The sequence below is a fragment of the Phoenix dactylifera genome, chromosome 9 (assembly GCF_051530095.1).
Source record: "Phoenix dactylifera cultivar Ajwa chromosome 9, Ajwa_hap1_PhDact_Kaust_v1.1, whole genome shotgun sequence".
Lineage (NCBI taxonomy): Eukaryota > Viridiplantae > Streptophyta > Magnoliopsida > Arecales > Arecaceae > Phoenix > Phoenix dactylifera.
The window spans coordinates 33628211-33643154 of NC_143198.1; the positions used below are offsets into that span (position 1 = coordinate 33628211).

General features: G+C 42.4%; 2 protein-coding genes across 3 annotated transcripts; both read left to right on the plus strand.

The window, feature by feature from the left end:
- Window positions 1-3965: 3965 nt before the first annotated feature.
- LOC103721311 (early nodulin-93-like) lies at window positions 3966-5002 on the plus strand. The gene is made up of 4 exons (XM_008811474.5): window positions 3966-4128; window positions 4359-4420; window positions 4541-4616; window positions 4803-5002. The coding sequence occupies exons 1-4, from the start codon at window positions 4065-4067 to the stop codon at window positions 4889-4891; spliced, it is 291 nt and encodes a 96-aa protein (XP_008809696.1). The 5' UTR covers window positions 3966-4064; the 3' UTR covers window positions 4892-5002.
- A 5895-nt stretch (window positions 5003-10897) lies between these two features.
- On the plus strand, window positions 10898-12904 carry LOC103721318 (RNA-binding protein csdA). Of its 2 annotated transcripts, XM_026809315.4 has the most exons (4): window positions 10898-11083; window positions 11224-11561; window positions 12407-12477; window positions 12607-12904. In XM_026809315.4, the coding sequence occupies exons 2-4, from the start codon at window positions 11248-11250 to the stop codon at window positions 12642-12644; spliced, it is 423 nt and encodes a 140-aa protein (XP_026665116.4). In that variant the 5' UTR covers window positions 10898-11083; window positions 11224-11247; the 3' UTR covers window positions 12645-12904. The 2 variants fall into 2 exon arrangements, with proteins under 2 accessions (XP_026665116.4, XP_088559938.2); XM_088703812.2 differs by lacking the exon at window positions 12607-12904 and having other exon boundaries at window positions 12407-12485.
- Window positions 12905-14944: the final 2040 nt, after the last annotated feature.

Genomic DNA, 14944 nt, shown 5'->3' on the forward strand with positions numbered 1-14944 from the left:
CTAAGGCTGCTCTAAGATCGGCACACATCACTGTCGAGTCCATCGGCTTCTCGCCGCAACTAATCTGGAGTCGTGATCTCGGATGGTGAACCCCACGCCGCTGCATCTCCCCTCATCATCCACACTACCGTTAAAGTTCACCTTGAGGAAACCAGAGAGTAGGGGCACCCAGGAGACGAGTACTATCTTGGATGCTGTGTGAGTAGAATAGGGGCCACAGATGTCTCTAGCCAACTTAGGTGATGCCTCTGTAATGCCGATAATCTCAGCCGCTTGCATAAGGCCTCTAGCCGCTATCACCCTCGGGTGAGGGCTGACTCCCTCGAAGACTCGAGCATTTCTATCTAGCCAACATTGGTAGGTCAGATAGGCAGCACATGTCCCCCCTCCTCAAACACATATCCCATGCCGAGGCCTTCAGGAATAATAGAAACTCCTCGGTAGACGACCACCTCTACCACTGAACCGGCTGGCTCGAAGCATAGCACCATATCTGTCTGGCTCGCGGGCAGTCTATGAGGACGTGGAAAATGGTCTCCTCCACCTCCGAGCAAGTCACACAGGCTGCAGGGACCCTCACACCCCGCCTCCCCAACACAGCTCTAGTGGGCAAGCATCCCCAAGCCATCTTCCAGATGAATTAAGGCAACCTGAGGATGAATGCGCAGCCTCCGGATTCATCTGCTCTCCATCCGTCGAGTCGAGGGTCCCGAGACCAGTTTCGAGAGGTCTTGGGCCCTCACCATTGGCGACCTAGTCATGCTCCACACTCTCCTATCAGTTATCGCCCTCTCTAAGATAGGTACAGCTAGAACCCGCTTGGCCAGTTGCTCCTTGAACACGTGCCCAATGAGATCCATGTCCTACCTCTGACGAAGAGCTCGCATACCCTTTAGCCCTCCCGCCATTTGTGGTCGGCCATGGTGGGCCAACCCTGCAGTATGTCCTTAGCTAACCACCTATCCTCCAGAATCCTGACTATCTGGCCATTCCTGATCTCCCATCTGATCGCAAGTAACACCCTTGAGACATGCGCACAAATCTCCCGCCATATGAAAGATGCTCCAGCCCGCATGGCAAATGGTTTCCCAAGCCATAAAGTGGACACCCCCTCTATCTTCCTGCAGCCCCTAGATGAAATTTCTGAATAGGCTCTCCAAACCTCATAGGGCTCGTTTGGTTCGCGGGGAAAGAAGGGAGGAAAGTGTGGTCAACAGGAAGATAATGAAATGTCTCTTGTTTGGTTGGAGTTTTCAAAGGAGAGAGATGAGAAAGTTGTTTTCTCATGGGAATATGATTTCTACATTTCATGGGAAAGTCTTTCATGGAAAAATTACTTTCCCATGAGAAACATGGAAAAATTACTTTCCCATGAGGCGGGAATCACTCTATTTTTATTTTTTCCCAAAAGGCCCCTCAACATTAAAGAAGCATTAAAGAGGTATTAAAGATCTTAATTTTTATTAAGGGCATAATAGAAATTATACATAACTTTCCCAGAAAAGTGGATGGCAACCAAACATAAGCACTTTGAAAATTTGTCACTTTTCCATGGTCAACCAAACATGCCAAAGTACTTTCCTAGGCATCCTCTTCCTAGGAATTTATTTTCCAGGAATCATATTCTTAAGAGGAATGGAGCTTAGGACTAATTGTACCAGAGTAACTCTGCCCATCATCGATAGCGCACCCACCTGCCAGCTCTCCAGTCTACGTCTGATGCTCTGCTCCATGCTTGTACACTCCCCCCTGCGCAGTCGGCATCCCATGATCGAAACCCTGAGGTACCTAAGGGTCCCCTCCTGCTCACCAAGCCCCAGGATGCTCATGACAGACGCCTTCACCGCAAGCTCAGTCTTCGGGCTAAAGCATATGGCTGATTTGGACAAGTTGACCTGCTATCCTTCTGACCAGATATCCGACTGTATGCGCTCAGGATCCTCCTGATGGCTAGTGTCGACCCCCTCGTCGCACGAGCCAAAAGCATACAATCATCCGTGAATAATAAGTGTGAGATCGGGGTTGTCCCCTGCATCGGGCTGTAGGCCTCTATCTTCTGCATCTACGTCGCCTACTGTAGAAATCGGGATAGAGTATCCGCATATATGATGAACAGAAGGGTGATAGAGGATAACCCTATCAGAGTCCCACCGATAACTCGAAGAAGCGAGATGCCGAGCCATTGATTAATGGTACAAAAAATGGTGTCAGAATGCAACCCTATATTCATCTGATATACCGTGGATGGAAGCCAAATTCCTCCGGACAATGCACCACGAAGTCCCACCTCATGTTTTCGGCGTGAGGTATCCTCCCACAGCTCCGTGGCCGTTGGAAGGAAGAAAACCGCTTGCTAGTCCACCGACTTTATTTTCCCGGGTGCTGTACGGATGCTTGACAGTGACACGTGCAATCATCTAGGAGACGTTGTGTGATGCGAACCCACCGTTTTTTCCAGCCCCCAACTTACCACGTCCAAAACCGTCGGTAAGGTGCCTTTTTCTAATCCACGGTCTTCTTTGCGTCGTTGGGGCTGGGGCCTGGGTCTGGGAGCAGATATATCACGCCACCCCTCCCATTACGGTTACAGGAGACGACAGGCATGAAACACGAAAGGATAAAACCCCTCTTTGCAACAATATTCACGAAGAAAACCCACACCGACCTAGCATGGATACATCTCCAAACGTCAAGAAAAAAAAGAAAAAAAAAATTGACACGAGGGAGACTTAAAGTCTTATAGTCACTGCAACTCTAGACATTTAAGTATTGTACAACAAATAATGCAATCAAATCAGCAGTTTCGTCTGTCTCGTGATATATAAAGATGACCTATGTGGCCACACCATATTTTTTAGAACTTATTATTTATATAAAAATGAAGAATCATCATCAAAAAAAAATAATCATGGTATAACATTCTTTGATTCGAAAAATCTTTGCCAACAAATCAGTTTAACGCTCAAAATACTATATTAAAGAGAATTCATGTACTTATCAAATTTTTAAATACTAATTTGAGATTTTGATCTATCCCGATTTAATTAGAAGATTGGAAGTCTGTGGAAAGAATATATATTGCGATTTTTGATATATTGAAATTGACGTAACGGTTAGTATGAGTTGGTATGTTCTGTTTATCTATTATGCACGACAAACTTCACTCTTCGAAAATGATGCATAGATAACTTTTGATTTATCATATATTATATAATAATTATCTCACAACTCAAACTTCATTGAATAAGAAAGGTAAGTCTGAAGTAGAAATTAAGTTTCTGCTCCACAAAATACCTAAACTACTTCTAGTAATAGCATCTTAAAATCAAGAAAGATTATTTGTACCAGCTCTTCGATAACTCCTGTCATCCTGGAGAGAGTTTTCAATACAAATGAAGAAGGTAGAATTGCCGTCGTTGAAAAAAAAAGCATCAGCTATTTTTAATTATCTATCTTTATATATTCAAAAATACCAACTATTTAGTCCGGCATCAAAGCTATCATATCAATGAGTTTGGACTAGACTTAGCTTCAATTTTATTAATTTCAAAACTAATTAAAAAAATAGATCAACGGGAATAATTTTGAGTCTAACAAATGTTGAAAAAAAGAATAGCCAACATGGAATCACGAATGCCATATGATTTGTTAATTAGTCTTTTTTCTCGGCAGTCATTTGTTATTTTTATTTTTATTTTTGCTAAAACTTATTTTTTGAACTTTGAGCTATCGTAACTACAAATTTTCAAAGCACAGGGGCATGCGTATGTCATTCCCGGCAACTTGAGGGGCGTCCTAAGATGAGGACTGCATGTGCTGCAAACCCCCGCGGGACTTCGGGAGCAAAACAAGCGACTGCCCACCAGAGTCTCGAGGATTCCAACCAAAAACCATCAGCTGCGACTCTCTTTCCCCCACCTACACTGGGGCCTATAAGACGACACCCATCTCTCTTCCTTTACTCACAAGCCCAAGGCTCGAACCTTGAAACCCCTCCTCTTAGCAAAAAGAAAAAAACTCCCCTCCACCCATCCCCAAATTAGAGATCGTTCTCAGGAGGAAGAATGGGTTCCGTTTCTCGCTCCTCTCTGGATCAGAAGCTGGCCATGGCAAAGCGCTGCTCCCACGGTAAGCCATTGTCCTGCTGGATCAGAAACCATCCTGGTCCCAGATATATATAGTACATGATGGGGACGAAGTTAACCCGGCCCTCATTCATCTTTCATAGTAGCTAGCTTGTTGTCCCTCTAATTTATCGCCAAGCTAGCTAGGAGACGGGCTTATTAAACTTGCTGTACGTTTCCTTGACATTGCTAATCTCATGGATGGCGTTCTCTTTGTTGGAATCGCTGGCGCAGAGGGAGTTGTCGCGGGAGCCAAGGCGGCCATGGTTGCAACCGTTGCCTCGGCCATTCCCACTGTAAGCATCTCAAGTTCCACGCTCTCATTACATATTATCGTCTGAGTTAATCATCATGTATTCGTTACTTGTATGGATCTAGCCATTTGAGAATGTTATCTTTGTTTTTTCTTTAATTAGTTGGCTAGCGTGAGGATGATCCCATGGGCGAGGTCCTTCCTTAATCCCGCAGCTCAGGCCCTCATCGTTTCATCAGGTTTTCAAGCACTTCTCTTCTTGATTGGTCCCCCATATATATATATATATATTATGCGAGAGCAAATTAAGCAAATAAATGCTTTTTTTGTTTTTTTGGAAAAACGAATACTTTCATCATAAAAAAAACAAACAAATACAAGTTGTATATGTGATTGATAAAGCATGGGACTTTGGCTGCATGCAGCGGCGGGGGCGGCATACTTCATAGTTGCGGACAAGACGGTGCTGGCTGCAGCGAGGAAGAACTCGTTCAGGGACGCTTACCAGGCTTGAGAGTCCCGCATTATATCTAGCCGTCTGCTCGTAGAAGTTGATGCAGATATCCGTCTTCTCTTTGTAAAAAGTGCAAGCTATTAGTGAATAAATGGAGGTTTGAGATTGAAATTCGGTGTCGGGCCAACTTGTCTTTCCTTTATTTTTTTGGACTTTTGAGAGAGATTGCATCAATTTCTCAAGCTGATCTGAAATTAATGGTGCATAAGTCCCCATCCTTGGTTAATTGGGCTTAAGATAAAGCAAAAGCGCACAACCCGAAAAAAAAAAGAAAAAAAGAGAGAAAAAGACAAAACCTGTCCCCTCTCCTCCACGCCTAATCCGCGTAACAGTAATAAAAAAAAACAGCTGATCCATACAAATCAAATGTGGAAGCCAGAAAGATACGAGAAGTTCGATTTATCAGACCTACGCTGCGTATGATATGATTCATAAAAAGCGTCAAGAACTCAAGATATACGACACTCACAGACTGTAAATAGGTGTCGGAACTTATGCCATCATTTTTACCTTGTTTTGCTTTAGCATTCAAGGAATGCCATGTAAATGTTTCTTGCTAGCGAAATCTCAAGGACTTCTACTGCTGTGAGCGAGCGTCGTTCTTCGAGAAAAAGATTAAATAGATTGGTTTCAGATTTTTTGGGAATATGGGGCCAGGAAAAGTAGAATGAGCGTCTTGGATTGTGCCAAAGAATGCCTGCAACTTTAGATGACTCATTCAAGTGCGACGCTTGATATCTAAGTAGTCCAAAATGCGCTATGTGACATACAATGTGGACTCTTGAAGTTGGTAAATTTTGCTCTATATCATGAATAAGCATTTTATGAGTAATATAAGGTATTAAAGAATTATAAAATACTGTGAAGCAAGGTTCTTAATAGGCTATTTTGATATTTAAAATACCAGGAAAAGGAGGAAACTGCATCTGCTCTGCTGAAGAAAATACACAGGCACTAGAGAGAAGGCCGAGTGCCTAAATATTGTTTTCTTTATAATTCACCAATTTTGCACGGAACCCCTCCGGAATTTTAGGATGGGTTAGGGTGTATTGTGCAGCACCTATAACATTAAGTTTGAGTTAACCCCTGTGTTGAGTTTATCAAATCTAACATGTGAAAAATTTCTGTAACATTCTAGTTAGGTGTCATAAAGTCGTTCTAAGTTTTAGCTAATTGATCGATTCCAACAAACATTGAAACATGGACCAGATTAAAAGAAACACGAACCGGATTAAAAGCTATAATTTGGTCTACCAAAGAATCGATTATGGTGTCTCTTGCAATAAATGTTATATTAAGTTTCCACTGGTCCCAGCATGATGCACGCCGCAACTAGTTCAGGTTTTAAGTGAAGGATTACTGAAAAAAAATACCTCTACTGAATTTAAATATTCCAATTTAGTTTATTATTTTTTCTTACTAACTTCGGTTCCAGTCACGATCCCCGCACCCATTCTCTTTTCGCTCTCCCGTTCGCCTCCGGGAAAAGGCTACAAGCAGCAGTTGCAACCCTCCGCCCTAGGACCTCATCCCAAAAACGTGAAAGTCATGGTCTAATAATATAAGACCTCATCCCAAAAAATTAGTCGGAAGATTTTTTTTGGGTTTCTTAATTCTGTATGAATATTCAAGATCTTCTCAGTGAATAACCAATGTGGGATTAAACACACGCCCGCACGGATCCTCACATACTTTTTCCGTTCAGGCCTTAATGTTCTCGTCAGGCTAAATATTCAAATCTATTCAAATCTAATTACAAGCACCACGATCGATCTATGGTCAACCTCCATAAATCCATATTGCAGTGTCCTTTAGTCCACATGTGCTATGGGCCAACTTCGCTCTTATGCCATTTATAACAACTCAAGACCCTACTCAAAAAAACTAGTCGCAAGATATTTTTTTGGATTTCTTAGTATTGTATAAATACCCAAGATCTACTTGGCGAATAACCGATGTGGGACTAATATACGCTCGCACGGGTCCTCATATACTTTTCCGTTCAAGCCCTAACGTCCTCGTAAAGCTAAGGGTACAAGCACCACGATCAGTCCGTAGTCAACCTCAATAAGTCTGTGCTGTAATGTTTTCCAATCCATATAGGTTATTGGCTAGGTCCGCTCTGATACCATTTTGTCATAATCTAGGATTTTATCTAATTATGCTCTGATACTATTTGTAAGTTGTAACAACTTAAAATCTCACCCAAAATAGCTAGTCGAAGGTATTATTTGGATTTCTTAGTCCTGTATAGTGTCCAAGATCTTCTCAGCAAATAACCAATGTACGCCCGAATGGATTCCCACACATGGATAATATTAAGATTGAGTCAAAAGTATCATATTGTTTATTACGCTTGGTTTTTTTTTTTAAGGAAATGGAGGAAGCAAGCAGCCTACCACTATTTATTAAGGGAAAAAAAATGTGGAAAGGTTTAAAAGAAAAGAAAAACAAGAAGAGTGAAGATGGGGAAATACAACACGAGCAATCCACTTGAGGAAGGATGTGGAAGCACCAAAGATCCGAGGCTATTCCAAAGATTAGCATGGCTTCCTAAAGCTTTAGCAGAGTACAATTAAATGCTTCCAGCAGTGTAAAGTATGAGGCGTCTTCTGAAGCACAGTATAGATAGAAGAGCTCCGCCTTGTGAAGATCCTAGCATTTCTTTCCTTGCAAATCTCCCAGCACAGAGCTGCACAAAGCTGATCTCTTGCCTTTCTTAGAGTTGGTTGAAACTTCCTCCTCCTCCAATCGGTCCAAAGGTCATGTACGTTTCATGGCCAACCTCTCAAATGGAGCTGAATTTTGATGGAGTTCCAAAGACTTCTCAAGAAAAGGCATTTCAAATGTAAGAATGTACGTGATTCCACCCTTTGTAAGCTACAACCTCTCCTATGCGAAGCTTGTTCTTAGGTATGGCTGCTTTTCATATAACCTTATAATGTGGATAAACGAGACCACCATTATTAATGAATCTATGGTAAGAGTCTATAGAGAAAATGCCATTCTGAGTGAGTTTCCATGTGGGAACATCTGCAATCTGAGATGGTCTAATGAAGGAGAGGAGGCCTCTCAGAGCCTCTGACTGGTTGGTCTGCTCTCTAGTCAGTGGTCCTGTAAATCCTCCACAACTATTGAGAAACAACTCGGCTGTCTGGCCTTAGAGCTCTAGAATAAAGGTCCTCTCAAACAATGAAGACAACGGTACCAGGCCAAATCCAATTATCCTCCCAAAAGCGGATGTCTCGCCCATTCTCCAATTTGAAAGATAGGCTGTTCGAGAAGGCACTCAATTGCTTCATTGCGAGATCCTCTCTCCTTTACACTTGGACTCTCTCTCTCTCTCGATTCATCGAGAAATGCTGAAATTGTCTCGCTTTCTTTTTTTTCCCCCTGCTATATTATCTCCCATCTCTGTTTTGCCTTATGCTATTATTTCCAGGAACTCTGTTATCCTTGGGCACCACCAACGTGAAAACGAGTGCTCTAGTAAACTCAAAATTTATTCTTTCCACACGTCTGGAAATTCATGCGACGATTGTTGGTCAACGTGCCCTTTTCACTGTACATTTTGACCCATCTTGATCTCTTATTGTTGTGAACAGAACCAGACTCTTTCTAATTCAAGAGCGTGCACATCATCACTGATGGTCTCTCGAAGTGGGTTTTCCAAGAAGAGGGCTGAGTTGGTGGCGGAAAACAATTGTTGGAGCGCAACGGAGAAAAGGTTTTTCTTGTTATTTCTCAAAAGAAGAAGAAGAAGAAGTTTTGTTGTTGGACGAGGCATAGTTCGTTGATGAAAAAGAGTAGGAAGAAACCATATTTTTCGAAACATGAACTCGCGCATGCCTGATAGCCTGAATGCAGGACGCATGGGGCAGAAAATAAGTACACAAGATGGCACACAAGTGCGCACACAATGCTCAGAAAATATCTGTAAACACTACCTAAATTTAAGAATTTGGTCCATATAGACAATTATAGTACAGGTTGGTTCTCATTGTTAGCAGAGTATGTTTTTAGTGCTACGTTGTGTATCCGCGTATATTATGTGCGTAGGCCGGTATGATTAGGTTTTTCTTTCTATGCCTGCACACAAACTTTGTAGCTGGACGCTGCTATAGAAGAATTTTTAGTTAAATAAGAGAACTTTTACATTCTATAAATAAAGACAAATGTGCCCGAAAATAATTCAGACTCCTATCTTCCCTTTGTGGACAATGAATCCTCCTGATGTGTCCAAACTTCACACCTCTTCTTTTATTTCAAACATGGTTAAAATTTGTAATTATCGATACATTCATTTAATGAAAAAAAAAAGAAAAAACATGTCGCTTCATCCGTTATCTCTTAAAAGTGCACGGATCTTCTCTAGTGTGGAGGCTACATGACAGAATGTTAATGTATAGCCCTCGATGGTTGCACATCACTCTACGATGTGGCCTGTGCACTGCAGAGAATCTTAGTTGTTCTCAAAAAGAAGCGTCAAAGGAGCTTTGATGAAGAAAAAAAAATTTCTTACCAAAAAAAAAGGGATAAAAGAAAACTCGAAATTTATTCCAAATCCACCTGACCTACTTATTGTTCGTTTTTTTTATTTTTCAATTTTGAGGGAAAAGGGAGGTTGTTAACACTTGCATTCGGTAGCCTTCACAAATCCAGTCAACAAAACCGCATCAATAATTGTCACGTAAACTAGGAATCTGGTGTATCCTACAAAGATGTGCATACAGGTATGCGTACGTATATACACATGAAAAATTTCTATGGAGGAAGGAATATTCTTGCAGGAAAAGATTTCTGAATTAAAAAGAGCTATAGTTGTTGTGGTTGACCGTTAGGATGCGTGTGCGGTGGATTTTCGGGTGTGGGCGTGCGGTATGAAGTGATGAAGCGGCGACGTATGGTTGCGGTGGAGCTGGGGGAGTAGGCGGTAGGTTCTTAATTAATTTCCTGCCCAAGGTTGGAAGGGCGTTTGAAATATTCATTTGGTGCGCTGAGATGGTGTTGCGTTCCGGTTCCTTCTTATCCAATTAATCCAAGGTCCGAGATGGAAGCACCCGAGCCACGCCCAACTCCTGGCATCTTAGCTACGAGCTACTCGGGGACGGTGTGTCCTCCCGTCACCGCTGGGCTAGTGGGATCTAAAGTTCCTTAGAATCATGTACGCATGCTAAAGGTGATGGCACGCTCTGCACATGCCGATCGAGCCAAGAATCTCATGGGCAACTCAGTAAAGCACGTGTACGCGCGTTATGTTCCCACGAATTAGATTTGGTTGCGTTTCTTGTTTGACTCAATGATGTCCCGGTAAAAATCTATGGGAGTCGAATGAGAATCTTTCTAACCCTAGATTATATATGACGCAGGTTAAATATGATTCGAGCGGTCGCATCTAGCTTGCGGAATCCTCGGCATTTTGTATCTAAACATTTTTCCAGCATTTTTTTTCAAACAAAAAAAAGGGCGTCCAAACGACCAGAGCATCTAATGCCTAACATTGATTTGCATGTATGAGATGAGATGCATTTACCGAAAGTTGGAAGACAGAGGGGATGCATTCATTAAGTAAGCGGATGCTGCTTTACGCCTCAGAGCCATCAAATGCACGGAATTTGGAAAGTTAGCTTGGATGGAATGCAGTCGGCATTTACTCTGCTCTTTTGCACACAGGCTTATCTAATTTCAAAGTTGACAAAGCCGTGATCTAAATTATTGATTTCGTTATCTACCAAGTAACTAATCATGCATGCATGACGTAATATTCTTTTCATTTCATTCAAGTTTGCATCGATTTTTTCGTGCCTCATTTTTTTTAATAAGCAGAACCTCCATCCCCACATGAAACCTTCCTCGCAACATTTCATCACTATTTAGGATGAGGGAATCAAATAAAGAGTAGAGGTTCGTCGTCAAAAAATCTGAAATTCCTATAATCATATCGTCCATCCCCTCCAAATATCCCCCAGGACACATATATGCCAGAAAAAGATGAGCTGAGAAAACCCTTGGCACACCAACTTTATATAGCAGCCCCTTCCCCCAAACCAGAAGGGAGCATTCCCCGGTCCCAAACGCCACACCTTATAAGAGCGCACGCCACAAAACCATCCAAGCTCGTCAAGCCATCTCGTGCTCTGCTTCACCTTCTTCTTCTGCGACCCTGTCGCGCGCTTCTTCTACTACCACCAAGTGAGTTTTCTGATAATTATATCCCGCCTTCTCCGGTTCCCGTTGGTTTAGAATTATGCGGAGTTGAGTAACTCAGTTACAAGTGGATATATATATATATATGTATGTATATTTAAATGTTTGCTCACGCGAGCATGCAGGAGGACTACGTACGTACCAGGGAGATGGACAGGAAACCAGGAGACTGGAACTGCAGGTCATGCCAGTACGTCAACTTCTGCCGGCGGGACTCATGCCAACGATGTGGGGAGCCAAAGCTGGGCGTCGACCGGCCCGACTACACGAGCATCGGTGGGGCATGGGACGTCAAGCCTGGTGACTGGTACTGCTCATGCGGCGTCCACAACTACGCAAGCCGCTCCAACTGCTTCAAGTGTGGCGCGGCGAAAGATGACTCCGCCGCAGAGGTGGCTCGGTCTTGGGGATTTCGATGTGGTGAGCCGGCCGGATGGAAATCAGGGGACTGGATTTGCACCAGGTCTGCTCCCCTCCCCGTATTCAGATTTTTCCTTGTCTCGACTTCTCCGGCCTATAAACTACAGTTCCTAGTATGCTCGTATATATATATATATTTTTTTTTTACTACCATGCCTTCGATGTCTCGGCGCTGAAAATTTTAGCCACCAATCCAGCCTTGTCCCAGGTATATGGGAGCAGCTTTATGAATCAAAATGTGATCCATGGAAGTTTCAAATTAAGTAGTCTCGCGAGTGTTGGCTAGACGTCCATCTTCGGAGAATTTGGTGCGATCGAGAAATTCCCAGCCACAAGCCACTTTGGTGTGTGTGTGTGTGTGTGTGTTTGTGTGTGTGCGTGTGTGTGTGAGAGAGAGAGAGTGTGTCATGAAACCTAAAAGGCCATTGGGACCACATCAAGCAGTCGATTCCCACTATATTACTCCGGTAGCGACATGCGTCCTGATTTGATTCGGGTACTGGTCAGCCAATACGACAGTAAGTATTGAATAGAAGTTGCCAGCTAACCTGCTGGTAAAGCCTTCCATAGTGGTACCTGTATCAGAGACGGGATGGTAATAGTTAATTATACGAGCTAGAGATGTGGAGTTTGGGGGGAATTCGGGGGTATAGGGAGGGCTACGTCCTGTTTCATGACCCACTAATCAACACGGAATATGCACAATATACCAGACATACATGTATGTATACGTATACATACATATTGCATGCATGCTACTTGGAGTGGGATATGGTGAATGAGCTAAAGCAAAAAATGCCACTGCAGGTCATTGACTGACTTAATGCAGCGCATGCATGTCGATTCTTTGGTATCTGTACTGAGTGATTTATATCTGCTTATGAACAGATCCGGGTGCAATAGGCACAACTATGCAAGCAGGACAGAATGCTATTGGTGCAATGCACCAAAGGACCATGGTAACTAATCACTTTAACAAATTCACAATCTCCCATTTTGGTCATGCTTCTGCCTTAATTTTGTTTCATAAGGGCATGTTATGCTATTTTTGCCGTTCTCATGTTATATGGCTTTTCGTTTGGGTGCAGATGCTAAGGAGAAAACTGCAGGAGATGAAGTCGGCTAAATAAAGTCTTGGTCTCATATGTATCCAAGTTTTTACTAACTCTGCCCCAGCTTGCCCATCTCGTTGTCCTCCTAGGGCTTCTTGCCTTCTTCAACAGTAGTATGGAGGGGAACTCGTAGGGAAGCGTCTTTTTTCCCGCAACTTTGTTATCTTTCCATGTTATATCTGCCCTTTAATCTTGTTCAAGTAGCAATGTATCAGAAGGGCTTCTAGCTATTTGTAAGACATGCAGAATTTGAACCTCATAAAAGCTTATCGAAGTCGCCCTTTCTACCATAAGAAGAGTGGCATGGCATACCTAGCTTCTGCTTGTATTCATGTGGACGAATGAGCCTATCTGATGGCATGACGGCAGCTCTTCGTTCTTGGGTGATCAAAGGAATGCAATGACAACTAAAGCTGAGCTCACATCACCAAAAATCAATCAAATATGCAGAGAACCTCAAGGCATCAAAACCCGATAAGAACTCGTATCACAATGCTAAAAGTGGCAATGCTTCAAAAGGAGGGTGACGAGATATCAAGTCAAGAGCCAGGGCAGTCTAATCTGCCTCTCTTTTCACTGGTATCCCGGGATCGGACCAGATGCTAGAGAGATTTTGAATTTCACCTAAAAATTCGACGAAGAAAAGATATGTTGATGCAACCGATTATGATGAAGTAGAAATTCCACCACTGGCAGAATATCTTGGTTGGACATTCAAAGGATATAGCTTTCATGCACTCGCTTGCGAATCTTAGAAATCCATTAAAAAAAAAACAGAGAGAGTAGAGAGAAGGCAAGAAAAGAATAATTTGCCCAAATGAAGGTATTTATAAGTAGTACAAGAAGACCATTTTCTTCAACCTTTCAATATAAAATTTTAAATTCTATTCTAATTCGAAGAACCTTAAATACTAACTTTTCTAATAACATCAACATTCTCAAAAATAAAGTTCCTAAAAAACAAAATTACTTGAAATTAACTAGCATCAAACTTTCCTAAATGAGATAGAAAAATAACTAATCATTAAAAACTAGTCATGTCCTGAGACTCGTGCGTACAAAACCTGCAACTCATGCAGCTGCACGTGCACCCTAGACACTTTGGTATCAGAACCTCAATATTTTGATGTAAATATATTATAGTTATAACTAATAAATGAATGATGATTATTTGCATGGTTTGAGTTAGAAATAAGAACATTTTGGTGTGAAATCAGCGATAAGAATTTGTGGAAGCTTTTGCTTGAAAAAAAATGGAAGCTGCTGATTGTTGCCATCAAAACCTGGTCTGAGAGGTAGAAGAGCACCACTTAGTCTACATGGGAAGGAGAAGCACTGACTGGTGATATGAAGGGTGCTGGTAGATCCACATGGTAGATGAAGAGGCATTGGTTTGCACGTAGGAAGAAGAAAGCAAGAGGTGGTCGGAGCTGAACAGGGCTCTGGCATGGGGAATAGAAGTTGTGAAAAGACGAATGAGAAGAGAGAATAGAAAGCTTGTACCTCATGTGCGTGCTTGGAGTTTTGAGCCTTTCTATATACATGAAGAGTCCCCATCCCATCTGAATTGGACTTAAAGAGTCTAGAGCCAGATGCAGAACTATTCTTTTGACTTTTTTTTATCTAGATCAGCCTGGAAATATGAATCTAATTGAAAGAGGTCTCCTTGACTCTAGGCTGATTGGTAGGTTGAATTTGGGCTGCATCACCGACCATATCTAGAGCATCTTATTCTTTACCATGAGCATCTATGTCTGACAAACCAGGATTCATGTCCATGGTGTCGGTTCATGGACTAGCTGCTTAATTTCCATCAATCCGACGCACCATTAGGAGTTGAATGTCTCGGTATGAATTGAACGACTTAACAGGCAATGCATTGTTATATCTACAATCTGATGCATCACGTGCATTCGCCTTAACTTGTGTTTGGTGCCATTCGGATCCACAGTATCCATAGCCTATACCTGATACTATGGGCTTATCTGACTTAAGCCCCATCTTGGTATAATCAATTGGAATTCTCAACATAATTTATGCGGCCTCTTGAATGTGCTATTTGCACAACCAGGCCGTTGGCATGGTCTGCCACCAAGATTACTCTACAGCTGACCAGGGGCCTCGTCTCGATTTGTAATTTATTTGATATATAAATAATTTAGAGATAGTAAATCACATCCAACAACTCAGATTGTTAACATTCTCCGAACCCGTCACCCGGGTCCGGCACGCGACCGGCCGCATGAGCCCTAGAGCAAGGCCCTAAAGATCATGCAAGGCCTAAGATAAACAACAATTCCAATAATTCCATAAA